The 15,569-nt window shown below is 41.6% G+C and overlaps 1 protein-coding gene across 1 annotated transcript; it reads left to right on the forward strand.

Annotated features, from left to right (window-relative positions):
• The first annotated feature begins 7,129 nt into the window (after positions 1-7,129).
• On the forward strand, positions 7,130-14,981 carry notum1a (notum, palmitoleoyl-protein carboxylesterase a). Its single transcript, XM_041061625.1, has 11 exons — positions 7,130-7,750; positions 10,959-11,011; positions 11,129-11,224; positions 11,591-11,651; positions 11,735-11,793; positions 11,878-11,980; positions 12,088-12,279; positions 12,442-12,539; positions 12,729-12,876; positions 12,968-13,015; positions 13,136-14,981. The coding sequence occupies exons 1-11, from the start codon at positions 7,422-7,424 to the stop codon at positions 13,437-13,439; spliced, it is 1,491 nt and encodes a 496-aa protein (XP_040917559.1). The 5' UTR covers positions 7,130-7,421; the 3' UTR covers positions 13,440-14,981.
• The last annotated feature ends 588 nt before the right edge of the window (positions 14,982-15,569 follow it).

Below are 15,569 nucleotides of genomic sequence, written 5' to 3' on the forward strand. Positions count from 1 at the left end.
GTGGTTTTTGAAACAGTAGCTCAAAACCTAAAAGCAGAGCAGAGACAAACCTGCTGATGGTGATGAACATTAGAACATTTCTGATCTCCTGTTCTCTTACAGTATCCACTGTGTTGCAAGTTTCATTCACAAGGCTTCAGTAAAAATAGATTGAAAAAAAGAGCCTTTGATCTTATATAACCTTACATTAGCATAACTGGCAAGAGGTGTTGCAGGGCAGAGATGCCAGCTGGGTTCTCTTGCTCATCGCACAGGGGTACGAAGGCCCCCCCTGTCTCTGTCCACATGTTAATCTTTACAGGGCACTCAAGGAAGTGGCGTTGACAGCCTAGATTTGAGGTCAAGAGGGGGCCAGGGGTCAAGCACTTCCTGCTGACATGAAAGCACATCCAAGCACACCTTGCTCTTGGTATCTGTCGTCCGCCCCCCTGACCATCTGTACCTACATAATCTGGCGCTCATCGGGCCCAAACAAAAGCCATGTGTTAATTACCTTTGAAGGTGTAATGACTTCAGGGCCGCAGCCGATCTTCATCTGGTTTCAAAGCGAGGGCCAGAGAACAGGTTACGCTTCAGACACGTTACAGTTGTCCTCTGCCCTACCTGCCTGCCATGGTTTCATTTTAGGGGGATAACCATGCCTTTTGGTTTCCCTAAGAATCCTTGCCCGTATCAAATCCAGAGGTACACAAACGCTTCACTCTCGCCTTTGTAAATTAAGTAGAAAGTAAATTAAGGAGAAAGTTCAGACACATGAAAATTGGACCTACACCTGTCCTCCAGATGTGAGGCCATTCACATGGTCAAATTTTGTCTTACTTTTTTATTTTAATTGTTTTTGTACTCTTCAATTCTTGGATTTTTCTTTATTTACGTCCATCATTTTCTCAGTTTACAGACCTACAGTAAAGAGAAATATAACAATAAAGTGGAATTGCTAAAAGACTGACTAATAATCTATATTTAGTTCACATTTATTTCCTTCTCTGCTCTTGTTCTGGACGTGTCAAAAAGGAACCCCCATCCCCTGATTCAGGAGGTGTGCATTATTAACAGATCAAAACCAGATAGAGACGAGTGAAAGGTGCTGGTAGCAATCTGCTCATTAGTCATCACAAAAACAAGATGATGTGTCCCGATGACGGCTCTTCATGCTCTGTTTGTGAGTAAAGCCTGAGTAACACTTTCTTCTTCCCGCAAATGACCACCTTCTTCCTGCCGCAGGAGAAAGGGAAGTGGGTGCCGTATATTCCCAAACAGATATATTACCTTGTTTTGAATAAATGTTTCCACTGGCCGACCACAAGTGACCTCAAAAGCAAAGATGAAATCTTTGCAGGAAGACACCCAGATTTCAATGGCTTAGGTGGCTTTGTAGGAAGTAGTACTCTAACTCGGTTAAATTGGCTTCATTTTTATCTCAGTCCATGTTTCTAATTAGATCACACGATGATAATTATACCTACCGGTGTTTGTAAGAGGATATGTGCTGTATGAATCGGAATACATCAAAGGGCAGTGCCGACTTGGCTGCCACATGAGTTATGTACTGTCTATACCACTTCAGCCTCTTGAAGATATGCAGTCATTCTCTACATCCTCTCTGCTGAGAATAAACAAACACACTCTCTCATCCTTTGAAATTTTTTTTTTTTTCTTTTGAAAATCCTAACCTCTAGTTTCCAGTCATAGGATGGTCAGGGGCCCGCAAACACCTCTTGATCCTCAGGGCATCTACAGGAGAGTCTGTATGATGTGGGAAGGAAGGCCCGTCTGAGATCCTGACCTACAGGTAAAGACAGAAAGACAGCGGTCCTGTGAAGCCGAGGCTGTGCAGAGAGGCAGCACTGCCAGTCAGAGAAGTTGGTTATAAATATCCTACTCATGTGGCAGTTTCCTCAGTTTCCTCCAAAAGCAAACACTTCAGATTCTACCTTGTAATTTATCACTGCTCTCTCCCCTGCGGAGGGAAAATCAAGGGAGGGGAAATGTTGAGTTGAAAGATTGCAGTGTGTACAGTTGTTTTTATTTTCCATGTTTCATTTTGTCTCTTCATGTTGCCTATTAATATTTATTGAGCTCCATCTGGTTTCACTAGCATCACAAAGTACACCGTTATAAAGAATCTTCAAAAACAGAAAACGTGAACCTCAGAAGGAGCCTATTTTGTTTCTCCAGAATGAGGCTTGACAAAATCTTTAGGCAAATACCTCCCAGTACAAACAGTTAGTGTACTGTTAGCTTTGAATATGAATACTGTATGTGTGCCACACAAACTAATGCGTGTCTCAGATGTGTGTTTCTTTTATTTTGAGACTAAGGGTGTAAAGGCGGAGATGATGATTTCAGATTCCTGGGAGAAAATTCCCAGGCCTGGAAGAGCCCGTGGAAAGTAATCAAGTAGCAGAGTGATGTCATTCTGATGAAAGGCAGCCTGTCAGACAGTTGGCGACTATGGGTGCTCTTTGGCATGGGCCACAGCCTGCTATACACCAAAATATGACATCAAAGCAGGTACCAGGCCAGGCCAAGAGGCTGGCACTGATCATTGTCTTCTTTGATTACAGTAGCCTCATCTTCTTGCTGAGAGGATAAAAGAAAACGGCTGCTTGGTGTTAAGAGAGTGTCAAAAATAATGAGGCACATACCATGCGCTAATGGTGTCCCAGTGCCTCGGTGGATTGAAGTGCATACCGCGTACTCACAACACTGTGGGCCGATGTCCCGGACAGGGATTAAGTCTAGTCCAAGACTACGGATCTTTTCAGTGGATTATCTTTCCAGTGAATTATGCCTTTAGTCTAGGACTACTCTTAATCCCTGTCTGAAAAACTGGCACCAGGAGTTTTGAATGAACATCAGATTTATGCTGCATGCCAGCAACTCTTTGTCCTTCATATTCTGATCCTTTTCTAAAAACGCAATAAAACAAAAATCTTTTAAAAATGGTGATTCTCAACTCTTCCTACCTGCAATCTTTAAAGTCTACACTCTCAAGAGCAGTTTCAAATACAGCTCTCTCACATAATTGAATAATGACCATGCTTTACAGCAGGGTGTGGACTTCAAAAGAATTTCCCCATAGAGACTACCAGGTTAAAGGACAGAAAATGAATAATGTGTTGTGGTTCTACTGTCATGACCTGTAATAAGGACTTTTCCATGTCCTTTGGCAAATCTGTGGCATAAATAAACATTTCCGAGACAAAAGGGCCTGATTCTCCTTCTGTCTGTGTGGAGATGAGAATAGGCACAGGGGAAGGAGGCCTGCCGCCTTGCTGATGATAATAATAGCAGGTCTCGAATGGTAATTGGTCTCTGCTCCCTCCTCTGTTGCTACCTGGCAGAGGGCATTGCAAAGCGTGATTCAGGCACTAGGTATGAATGGAAAACTCCTGGAGGAAGGCGGCACACTCACGCACTGGTACCTCCAAGGTAGCCAGGTCCATTTCACCCATCTTCCTGTGCACCAACACATTCCTACACACATGCAGGCACACATGCAAAACATGCATGTACCCCCATCCTGACAGACACAAACATCCATCTTGCTTAGTATGAATGACGTGACAGAACTGTTTACAGGCAACAGCAGCTATTTTGTGACCATCATTCAGATGAAAGATCAATGACAAACAGCTGACCTGTTAGCTGAACTATTTGGTTACCCCTTGGTGCCAGAGAGACCCCTAATGCAAGCTGTCCTATCTTGAAAGAGTTCATTTTTATCAGACAGGGCATCATCTGTAACCAATAGACGGCCTCCTCTTACGAAATGAGAGCCTGCTCGACAGATGTCTCTTGCCTCTCTTACTCTCTCTTTCTCCCCATTTACATCCACATCTTAGATGGCACCTCTTGACTTAAGTCAGGATCAAGGTTGTTTACTGATTCTCTGGGTAATATCAGGAACATGTGGTACGGGTAAATGAAAGGAACTCTGCGGTGTGTTAACACCCAAAACCTCTGTACATGTTTGTTTTGGTTTTTAAACAATAGCTTCAACATGAAATTAAGGGAACCCGCTTCCGGAGGTTTGCCTCAAGGTGACACAGAACAGAAGCTGAAGCTCAAAACGTTTTCAAGAGGGAGGAAACCTCAAATGTCAAAGCTCTCTAACATTAATTTCAGATCAACTCGTTGATGCTATTAATACAATAGTGAAGGCATCTATATACAAACTACTATAGATTCGCTTTCTTTTTTTTAAACACAGGACACAGATTCCTCTCTATGGCAAGCTATAAACAAAATGTCAAAGTCTGGTACAGATTTTGTTTTGTTAAATCAACAGAGAAATGTTCGCCACAGGGGAAATATGGAGTCATTACTACAATACACATAAAACGTCTGAATGTTTCAACAACTTTTTTACTAATTTGTAACACCTGAGTCATATTCCATACATTTTCAGTTCCCATTCCGTCCTGGCTTTTAGCAGATTTCCACATTTAAACACTTTGTGGCATAATGCCACTAAGTCTCAGGCTTTGCTGTTGCGACCTTCATGGGATTTAGTGCTGCGGTTGAGTCCCACAATCCCTAACCTGATATCATATGTTTTCTGCTGGTGCTGTGTAGTTTACTGTGTAGAAGAGGGTGACAATTTAAAGGAATTTAAGAAAACTCTTCTATGAAATATAAAAGTTTTATAGATGGTGATCTCTCCTTTGTTCTTCCAATGAGGACCTCCACCTGTTTCTGATGATGTGAGCCAGAGCCTGTCCCTTTCAAGAGGCTGATCCCTCCCGATCTCTTTGATGTAACCTGACCTAACAGTTCCAACTAGCAGGATTTGATGATCACGGATGGACCCTCAACAACAGCATGTGCAAATCAAAACTAACAGGCACGGGGAGACGGACGATGGGGATGTGTGAGCAGAACTGGCAGGCTGCGTGGACAGCGAGCGCTCACAGAGCTATGATGTGTCTAAACGCCAGGCAGGCAACGGTCACATGATCAATGCTGCCAGCCCAGACTTAAGCAGTAAAACCTGTGGATCTGTGAGGGCACATGCAACTGATTGGAGATGAAAGACAGGCTTTGACTTTCACAGGAGGCCTGGAGTTGGGGTGGGGGCTAAGGGGGCACTTCTGAGGGGACTGCCATCAGAACAGCTGGGTCATTTTCAAATGACCTAATTCTAGGATTAATCCATTCGGACTTGCATGGTTAAATTTGTGTCTATGCTACACACAGATGATGGGAGGCAAAGAAAAAGAGGGAGAGAGAATTACCAGTGAAAGCCAGAAAGGCTTAGCACACGGAGTTCAAACAAGGTGCACAGTAGAGAACAAACCACCATGCGCAAACAGTAGCAGTGATAACCAGCGTTTCTAACTCCATCTCCAGTCTCATACTATCAGGTCATTTCAACACAGAATCCTTCATGTTCTCCTTCTGAATCTACACATTTAGATCCTTCGAAGTGTGATCATCTGCAGCTCACACTTCTCACTCGCTCGGGTCAGGGGACGTTTCGTCACACCGCCGGGCACCTCTTCATAGTAGTGAGTGTGTCAGAGGCCAGCGTCCATCTGCGAGTGATTTTAGGGGTTACATTTTTGGGGATGACGTGTGATAAAACAGGGAGGTATGGGTCAAAGTGACTAGGCTCAATCTGTGACAGAGCCTCTCTTCCTGGGCCCTACCACATGTTTTAATCTATACAAGCATCTGTTTGAAGTTCCCAATGAATACCATCAGTCCTGCTGGTGACTTCATATCCATCTTACCTGGCTCAGAACAGTTCAACATCCTTTAGGCACACTGATTAACCACGGGGCTACAGTCAGTGAGTGTTGTGTTTTTTTTGTTTTTTTTTTCAGTGAGAACATGAAGCAGTTTTACAGTTATGCTGTGGGTGAGTTTCCATCAATATTTTTTAAACCTTATCACATTTTCTTCCTACGGTAATACACTTTCAATAAGTTACAAAAAAGTCACAGCCCCCTACCCAGCAACGTGTGGAACTGAATTCGGACTTCTGTTTTCCGTTTCATTAATGGTGTCCTCATGGTTTGTCAGTCGCAGCTGCTGTCACATGAGAGGATTCTCTCAAAAACTACACAGATGTCTGAAAAAACATGGCTCAGTTCTGTGCCATAACACCTGGCTTGCTTGCAGCTCTCTCTAAGCTTACTGCCACAAAGCTGATACAGCATTAATCAATAAGCTACCTTAGGCTGGGGTTCACATCTGCGCTATTGTTGACATGACAGAAAGCTGCATAAAATCCTCTTAAATTGATGTAACAGTGGCTTGTTGATGAATAATCACTTTTGTTGTGTGGACTACTCTTTAACTTAAATGTGTCTTCAAAATGAGCGGTTGTTCGAGGGAAGCCTACCTCAACCATAACGAGGCATTCCTGTGTTAAAAAGCTGGCTTCCCATCAGGATGCTCTGCTTGACTTAAAATATACAGTAGACCAGGAAAGTTTGGAAGAGACTGAAGTGGGAGGGAGACTGGGGGGGGAGAAAGACTGATGGTTGCTTTGATCTTTGGAGGCCCGTCTGGATTTTTTTTTTTAAAAAGTGTCCCTTTTTTCTAAACCTTAAGGAAACAGAGAAACTAAACTATTTAGTAGTGTTTCTTAAAAAGAGGTGTGTGTCTTAATGTGGGCAGGAGGATGACATTCTCTTAACATTATAAAGACTTTTATTTACCTTAAAAAAATAAGTGAAATAATAATTGTAATAATAATGAGTTTCTCTTATTTAACCTGGTAAAGTATCTTGAGATTAAAATTTCTTTTCCTGGCCAAACATTGCTGAAACTCTGCATGAGTTTTGATCATGTTTTGTTTTTTTCCCACTTGATTTTCAGGCAAGTGTGTAACAAGATGCGTATTCTCACTTCATAAATTTGTGGTGGAATGGGAAATGGGCATTTCAAGGCCAATAAAAGCCACCACATCAAATAAAACATTGCGGATCAAAAGAACCAACGCATGGACATTTTTTTTCCCTCTATAAATTAAAAAGGGGGGTAGTCTGCCACGCTTGATCATGCCCCGAGTCCTGCCCCGCTCCTGCGATTGGCTGGACGGACACACAAGGGGGGAAAGTTTGAATAAAATACAAGAGCATGGCACGAGTGTTGTCGTTCAAGCTTGCGCGCTTGGTCCAGCAGCGCCTGAGTTGTACTGGATAGATGGGCAAATAGTTGTAGGCGCGCTCTTTGAAAGTTTGAAATACATCCAGCGAATTCAACGGCTGACTGTGATTGATCTCAGAGGACTTTTGATTTTAGTTGACATTAAATTTGTGCGTTTCTGGGAGCGGACAACAAGTGTTGTGGCGTCTTTTAAAGCGTGCGTAACAGTCGTTTCTTTCTCAGACTCAATTTATAAAAAAAATTGTGCTTCCTTGACAAGACCTTGCATTTGGAGAAAGGACATCTAACCCAGGGCTAAGATGACAGCGATCAGAATGGTTTCATCAGTGCTGCTGCTGGTGCTGATGCAGTCCGGAGCTCTTTGCGCACGGAGGTTCCGGGGTGGCCGCAACCCACAACCACGACGCTCATCACCTCCTCCCACATACCGGGCCGACCGGGGTGACACCACGGAGAGCTTCCCTCTGGATTTCACCGCCGTGGAGGAGAACATGGATAACTTCATGACACAAGTCAAGAACCTTGCGCAGTCCCTGTACCCGTGCTCGGCGCAGAAGCTCGACTATGACATGAAGCTGAACTTTTTGGAGAATACATCAGTCAGCTGCAACGACGGAAGTCCTGCGGGGTATGTACCAACTAAGAGTAACATTACAGTGTGATAGATCATGATTCCCAAGTGACTGGATCACCGACAGGTCAGAGCAGGGTCAGCTGCGCAGAAGTGCACCCTGGAGCAATAGGAATTGTTATTTTGGTTAAAGAGTACTTCAGCAGGGCGCACCACGTCCTGCTTGGCCATCCTGCTACCCGAAGTAACCCACATGTACTTGGCCTCAGGACAGCAGTGCTCGTCTCAATAAACTTTGGTTTAGAGAGTGCGCGCAAAATGTATTTGGGCTGTTTTACTGCAATATTTCCAAAATCGTTTTTTTGTAAGTGACCCCTAAACATTTAATTTTCTAAAAAATAAAACTAAAAGATAGAATAAAAAAAAAATAAATAAAGCAGTACATTTTCAAAAGACAGCAATGTTCCAGGACAGGATAAGTTTCAGTCGGGATAAGATAGACAGCTGCTTTGCGTCAGCGAAGCGTGAAATTTGCGGATAGCCACATGGCCTATGCTTCATTTCCTTTGCTTCAAATTAGAATGCAGGATTTGCTCTGCAGAAAGTTTAGATTTAAGTTTTCAGACCCCCGCCCATCTCTCTCTCTCTCTCTCTCTCTCTCTCTCTCTCTCTCTCTCTCTCTCTCTCTGTTACTCATGGTTGCATCCAGTGCGCAAAATGTTGAGTTTTGATTTTACGGCAGTTTAACAGTATGCTTGCTCTACTTAGCTACTGTAGGTAACTACGGCTGTTTTCTGTCAGTGGGTCCTGTTAGATCTGAGCTTGTAATAACATATTGTTAGACAATGCTTCTTGGGGTGAGCAATGTATTCCTACTTGATTAACATTTATTTGCAATGACATCCACCTTTGAAATTGTTGTTAAGCAGAAATCCATTTGGCAGTAAGAAAGCCTGCATGACTTCTCTACTAAAGAGGGATAAGCCAGGGCACTAAAACCATATTAACATCAGATAGACCCACAATCTCTCCTGTTGTATAATACATAAACAATGCTCAGTCCTATAGACACTTTGTTGTATTCCATATGGTCGCAAACAGTCAAATTGTGGATTAAAACGAGTCTTGCATAAATAACACTGATAACTCAGTTATGGCACATGGTGGGATAGCTCAGATAAAAGACAGTTATAAAAGCTGTGACTTTTCATACTCATACATGTTTTTACATAATTGTCTTTAAGAAACGTGGATCTCACTTGTATCCCAAACTGTCAACATTTATTCTGCATCAAAAGACTTAAGTTTTATACCATAATGAAAGAACACTAGCTAAATTGCGTGGCCCCTGTTTACTAGTAATATAACCATATTGAAAGTTTCAAATGTTTATAATTCTGTATAGTGATTATTATTTGCATTTGCCAGTATTATATAAATGCTTTACTGTTAACATTGTCTGTGCCATATGAGGAGGCTTTGATGACTGTTTGCCATTGTCCATAGGAACTCATCTGGGACCAGTTCAGTGATGGCCACACTTGAGTGAAATGGGTTTTAATATACATGTCTCTCTATGGATTTAGTATCCTGTCTAATTCCTGTTAAAACCCCAGAGTGCCTGGTGGAGAGAGCTGTCCGTTAGCGCAGTAAAGCTCTTAGCTTTTCAGAGACGCAGCATGAGGACGAGCGCAGGGGAAAGTTACTGGCAGATGGCCGTTTCATTCACTACTGTAGTTGTTGTCAGCTGAGATAATAATCCATCAGCTACTAACAGTATTTTCAAGAGGGGTATTGTCACAGTTTTAGACAAACAAGGATGCAACGTAAAAAAAAAAAAAAAAAAAAGTCTTTCACTGACGGGAAGGTGAAACTGTGTGATTCATCTTCTGGAGTTGCACTTGTTAGAATGAGTGGGTTGATGCAGCGCCTTTCCCTTTTGGCTTGCTTAGCCTGCCAAACCCGCCTTCACTTTGTTGTTTGGAAGTAGTAAGTAGAGTGCACGGTCTTCAGCCTACATCACTGACTGTACAATAATAGTGCAAGACATTCACTGCAGCCAAAGTGTGATTCAGTGTCTGAGAAAACAGCTCAGAGTTTCAGCGAAGTCTGTTTTCTTTAAAATTACTGAAATGTTTTTGGCAATCTCTTGAGTTTAGTCATTGGTAAAGTTGGGTGGATGCTCACTGAATTAAAAAAAAAAAAAACATCTCTCAGCATCACAGAAGTACATTTGGAGCACCTTGTTCCCATGACTGAAGCTACTTTGGGCACCAGAAATATCTAATTTGAATAATTTTTTAATGAAAATACTCTGCTGTGTTTTTTTCCCCCTGGTATTGATGTATATAAAAAAATCCTGTTAAAAAACTTATAATGTTGAATGTCCTGCAAATGTGGAAAAATCAAGATAGCATTGCCCTCTTCTGGGCTGATAACATACAGCACACATCCCTTATATTCGAGCATGCATTAACTTCTTTTTAATCCAACTGGCCCAAAAATCTCATGTTCTCTTACCCAGGTGCATTTAAGGCACATTATCTTGGGTGTATATGGGTCCTACACAATGGACAGTGTGTGCATTGACATCTACACAAGCCAAAGTAACGTTATTTGTCTTATCATAGCATTACTATGGACAACAGCCTTGACTTTATCCATGTTGTGTGTGAGGACAATGCTGAGGAATCATGAGCTCAGAGTAAAGAGATTATGATGGTACATTACCTATTCTTGCGACATTAAATATGAGGAATACCATCTACTGGCATCTCAAGCAAAACAAAACATAATAGGGGACAGGATGATGTTTATCTCCTGGCTGATCACTAGATCAGTTTGTGCAGAACCTCATTGCTCTCCTCTGTGTGCTCACTGAAGTTATGTTGGCGGCATTACCTTTTTGCTGTTTTCCGCCACCTCTTTAAGATTACAATCAACAATAGGACATCCTTGTTTGGATAAAAATCATGGCGTCATGCGTGTTTTTGTTTCATGCTCAGATAACTTCACTGACGGTAGAAATAGTGAGGGTATTACGTTTCTGCGTTTATCTCATTTCTCTTGTTTATCGCCTTTCTCTCTCTCAATAATAAAGTACACCATATCAAAGCTGTGGAATGTGGCTGTATGCAGACAGTGTAAAATTAACCGTGTGCAGTTTTTAATCATATTCACATATTTTTAATGTTTTTGTGCAATTCAAGATTAATTAACACGCCTGCTATGATGCATTGATTTTATATTGTTTGTTCTCTTGTAGGTACTACCTGAAAGAATCGCGAGGTAGCAGACGGTGGCTGATATTCTTAGAGGGTCGGTATTAAGGACTTATTTTGCTACTTTCATTTCATCACTATGTTAAGAACTGAGAATAGTTATACACAATTTGTGTGAGAATGTTTTTTTTTGTGTGTGTGTATCTATATCCAGGGGGCTGGTACTGCTTCAACAAGGAGAACTGTGATAGCCGATATGAGACCATGAGGAGACTGATGAGCTCATCCAAGTGGCCCCAAACTAAAACAGGTCAGCCTCGGCAAGTCCAAACAGTTTACTACACTCTCATGAACACCTCTGTTACTCTACCTGTGGCCTGTAGCAAATCCTGACCCCCCCCCTCACATGGTGAACAAATACCCAGATCCCACTGTAATGTCTTAGAAATGAAAAAGGATCGGACATACCTGTGCTCATCTGCAGTGTTACTGAGACACCCGGTCATATAGCTGCGGTTTAGATCTACCTGGCGCCCACTGCTGTAGGAACAGAGACGCCTCCCTCTCTCATTGCAGTGTAATAACTGTAATCCGTGTGGTAATGATAATGAGGAAGAAGAGGATGTGTCTGGGAGTGCCAGGATGGCTAATGATACATGTTGATCTGTCTCTGTAGGCACGGGGATCCTGTCTCCACTGCCTGAGGAAAACCCTCATTGGTGGAATGCCAACATGGTGTAAGTTGACTGCTGTTTGCATGCTTATTGATGTTCACATTTTAATCATAGGTGGTAACTTTAACTTCACGTTGGTTGTGCAGGTTCATCCCGTACTGCTCCAGCGATGTGTGGAGTGGCGCGACAGCCAAAACGGAGCAAAGTAAGGAATGACTGAAAGATCATAACATATCTATCCTTAATGATGAGTGCTATTTTACAGTTCAACTCTCTGTCTTATGTGTAGGTGGCTATGCCTTTATGGGCTCACTGATTATTCAGGAGGTTGTGAAGGACCTGCTGAACAAAGGTCTGGACAATGCCAAGGTCCTCCTGTTAGCAGGAAGCAGGTATGTTCATGTGTGAAAATTTTATAATTTGAAAATCTAAATATTCTGCATTTCATTCATATTCCTGTACAGGTACCAACATGAAAATGTCATATTTCTGTGTGTAGTGCGGGTGGCACTGGGGTCCTGCTGAACGTGGACCGTGTGGCAGAGCTATTGGAGGGGCTTGGGCACACTGGGATACAAGTGCGAGGTCTGTCTGATTCTGGCTGGTTCCTGGACAACAAACAGTACCACTGCACAGACTGTGTGGACACTGTCAGTTGTGCCCCCACTGAGACCATCAAGAGAGGCATCAAGTAAGGGAATATTATCATAAAATGTTAAAAGTCAAGATTTTCTGAGATGATAGTGTTAATATAGTAGGAGTAGTAGTAATAGTATTTTCTCCAGCTGATGAGACCATGAGGTTGCTAGTATAGACGTCATGTTCCATCTGTACTTTTTACCTGCCCCATCAGGTACTGGGGAGGAGTGGTGCCAGAGAGGTGCAGACAGACCCATCAAGGAGAAGAGTGGAACTGTTTCTTTGGATACAGAGTATTCCCATCAATAAAAAGTGAGTCTGGAGTCTCATTTAGTACTATGCCAAATGCACAGACTGTGTATGCTATGGTTTTTGTGCTTCAACTACATGTCTATACAAGCCCAAACCATCTGTGTAGCACATCTACATATGTATATTTTTATATTTACTATATATATATATATTATAATCTTACGTTAATCATCCATTTGCCCTGTGCAGGTCCTGTGTTTGTGGTCCAGTGGCTCTTTGATGAGGCCCAATTGACAGTGGACAACATCCAGCTAACAGGCCAACCTGTGCAAGAAGGCCAGTGGCGCTACATCCAAAATCTGGGCATAGAGCTGAGGAACACACTCAAAGATGTCCCGTAAGTTTATGCCTCTGCATTTTGGGAAGAGAAATGTGGTGGGATTATTGCATGGATTTAGACTAATTTATTAATTTATTTCTATTTTCAGGGCTATGTTTGCTCCAGCCTGTCTATCTCATGAAGTTATCACCAGAAAGTGAGTATAATTTACTTTTCACACCTCACTTTCCACTGCGTAATTATCAGGGGATGTGAAACTTTGTGCTCAAAATGTTCTACCTGTTAGCTGACAGCGCCCCCTTGTGTTTTATTCTAGTTACTGGATTGACGTGCAGGTTAAAGGAACCTCCTTGCCCCGAGCGCTGCACTGCTGGGACCGGAGCCTCCACGACAACAGAAACAACAAAGCCCCACCCAAAGGCTGCCCTGTACATTTGATTGACAGCTGCCCATGGCCACACTGCAACCCCACCTGTCCGACCATCCGAGACCAGTTCACTGGACAAGAGATGAACGTCATTCAGTTCCTCATGCACATGGGCTTTGATGTGCAGAAGATGGCTCAGCAGCAGGGCATGGACCCCAGCAAGCTACTGGGCATGCTCAGCAGTGGCAGCTAAAGGGACATACCTACACTCAGTATCTCCAAGCTAAGCCCAAGCAGGGCTGTCTGGTCTCTCTGGCCAGTCTCCCATGCCTAATACCTCCAAGTACCCATCCAGCTTCATAACCCATTCTACCTATGATCTATTCCCCTCTGACCTCCAGTTTACTTTAGTGCAAACCTCAGTCATACAAAGGGGCTTAGATTTGGTCCCACTATCCCTTTACTCACACTACTGGTGACAGGTACAGGGGCCACCATGACAAGGCACAACTCTCTGCTACTCTCCATTTAAATTATCTTTTGCTTTGTAAAAGAAAAAAAAATATCACGAATGTAATCCAGTTTTAAGGATGCTCATTGATGTTTTGTTTTTTTTAAATATTATTTTCATCCTACCATATAGATTTTATTTAGTCATTGTTACAAAAAAACAGAAAAAAATACCACAATGACGTAAAGATGCTGTCTTTGTTAAGTAGTCACTATAGAGTATATAAAGGTATAATTTTGTTCAGACAGTTTGGGTTCTACAAATATGTCAAACATCAAAAACAGGGACGCATGGTAAGTTGAGAAAAGCACTGGATCACGATGGAAATTTTGTATTTACCTCTAAAACAATGGCAAGAATGACAGAAAGAGACAAATGACACTAATATTCCTCTAATCAATTTAACACACTCTTTACATAGTTCGGCTACAGAATGAAAAAGAAAAAGAGCCTGAAAAAATGAAAAAAAAATGTGAAAACACGAAAAAAACTGGCAATGCTCCACACTTGACATTACTGTCCTGATTATTATGAGATAACAGAAAAGGTCCCTGTAGAGGTAACTCTCATTCTTGGCAGTGTTGGAATCTAAGTGGCATGTTTTCGACATCAGTGAAGATGCCACAGTGTCCGGTTCAGTCATGTTCCCAAACTGATTGTGGTGCTAAAGTGGACCTGGAAAGACTTTACGGTCTATCAGTAGCTATACATATACCACAGTGCCATTACATCTAGTCTATACCTCTTTCTCACAGGCCACATCATCGCAAGAAGGCTGTTCAAACCCCGTCAAAGGGTACACATTCATGTTAGGTCACCTCAGTAGTTCAGCAATCCTCAGATCAATGCAATGAACATTTAAAGGGAGACATATTGTGTAATGTATTTTTTTTTTGAGTATTTGTATAGGTTCTTTCAAGTGTTCACTATTGCAACTCCCTTCTTAAATTTCATAATAGAGATCACTTTTTAATATAATGACAATGTTGTATGTAATGATGTCTTTATAAATGATGTTTTTAAAGGACCTCTATTTCGCATCACACCAGAGAAGGAAAGGTATTACTAATGTAATTTTATTCTGTAACATATTTTTTAACAGAAAAAAAACTCAAGCTACATTGGTAATTTACATATTTATTTTGTTATGTAAATCATATTTATAAGTGCTATTTTCACAGAGAAGTGATTCTTTGTAAATTGTAAATACATTGCTGTTTTTTCTCTTTGTGTTGATTGCATGTCTTTGTATCAAACCTAAAAGAAAAGACACATTACATATACTACAAGGTAACTATTGCTGTGCAGTCTTGTTATTATGATGATGATGCTTATTACAATTATTGTTACTATTACTATCACTGGTAGTTGAAGTGGTAGTAGCATAGTAATAATATTTCATTCTCATTCCCATTTTATACTCACAGTACAAAAAGCTTTAGCAGGAGGTAAGGTCAACAGCTCCCTCAGGCTCCCAGCGCAGATTGTCACTATTTTGACATATCTAATAATAGATATGAGGCTTAGTGTACACACACTGACAGTCAAATGTTTTTATATTTTAGCTGTTTCTGTTAAAATCTTAATGTAGTAGATCCCCTAAAATACGAAAATATTTCATAACAGATAAAGCAAATTGAGAAATGGTTGAGTTTTCATTTAACTGAAAATGACCCATAACTGACAGGAAATGACCTGATGAGCTGATGATCTCAAACTACAGCCAACACGTTTACAGTGTATTTTGTATTATATCCGGTTTTGCAGCATTAAGACTCATACATTTATTAGCTAAAGCAAGTCTTCTCTGCAGTGTTGGACCGGTCATTTTCTCATGCTGTGACCCTTATTCAGCCATGTCATTTCCTTTTG

Source organism: Toxotes jaculatrix, chromosome 18 (genome assembly GCF_017976425.1).
Source record: "Toxotes jaculatrix isolate fToxJac2 chromosome 18, fToxJac2.pri, whole genome shotgun sequence".
NCBI classification, from domain to species: Eukaryota; Metazoa; Chordata; class Actinopteri; family Toxotidae; genus Toxotes; species Toxotes jaculatrix.

Excerpts from the sequence above, each read along its gene's own strand:
- notum1a (XM_041061625.1), top strand. The coding sequence starts at position 7,422 with ATGACAGCGATCAGAATGGTTTCATCAGTGCTGCTGCTGGTGCTGATG. Across the intron at positions 11,794-11,877 it reads GACAGCCAAAACGGAGCAAA|GTGGCTATGCCTTTATGGGC; the intron begins GTAAGGAATGAC and ends TCTTATGTGTAG. Across the intron at positions 11,981-12,087 it reads CTCCTGTTAGCAGGAAGCAG|TGCGGGTGGCACTGGGGTCC; the intron begins GTATGTTCATGT and ends TTCTGTGTGTAG.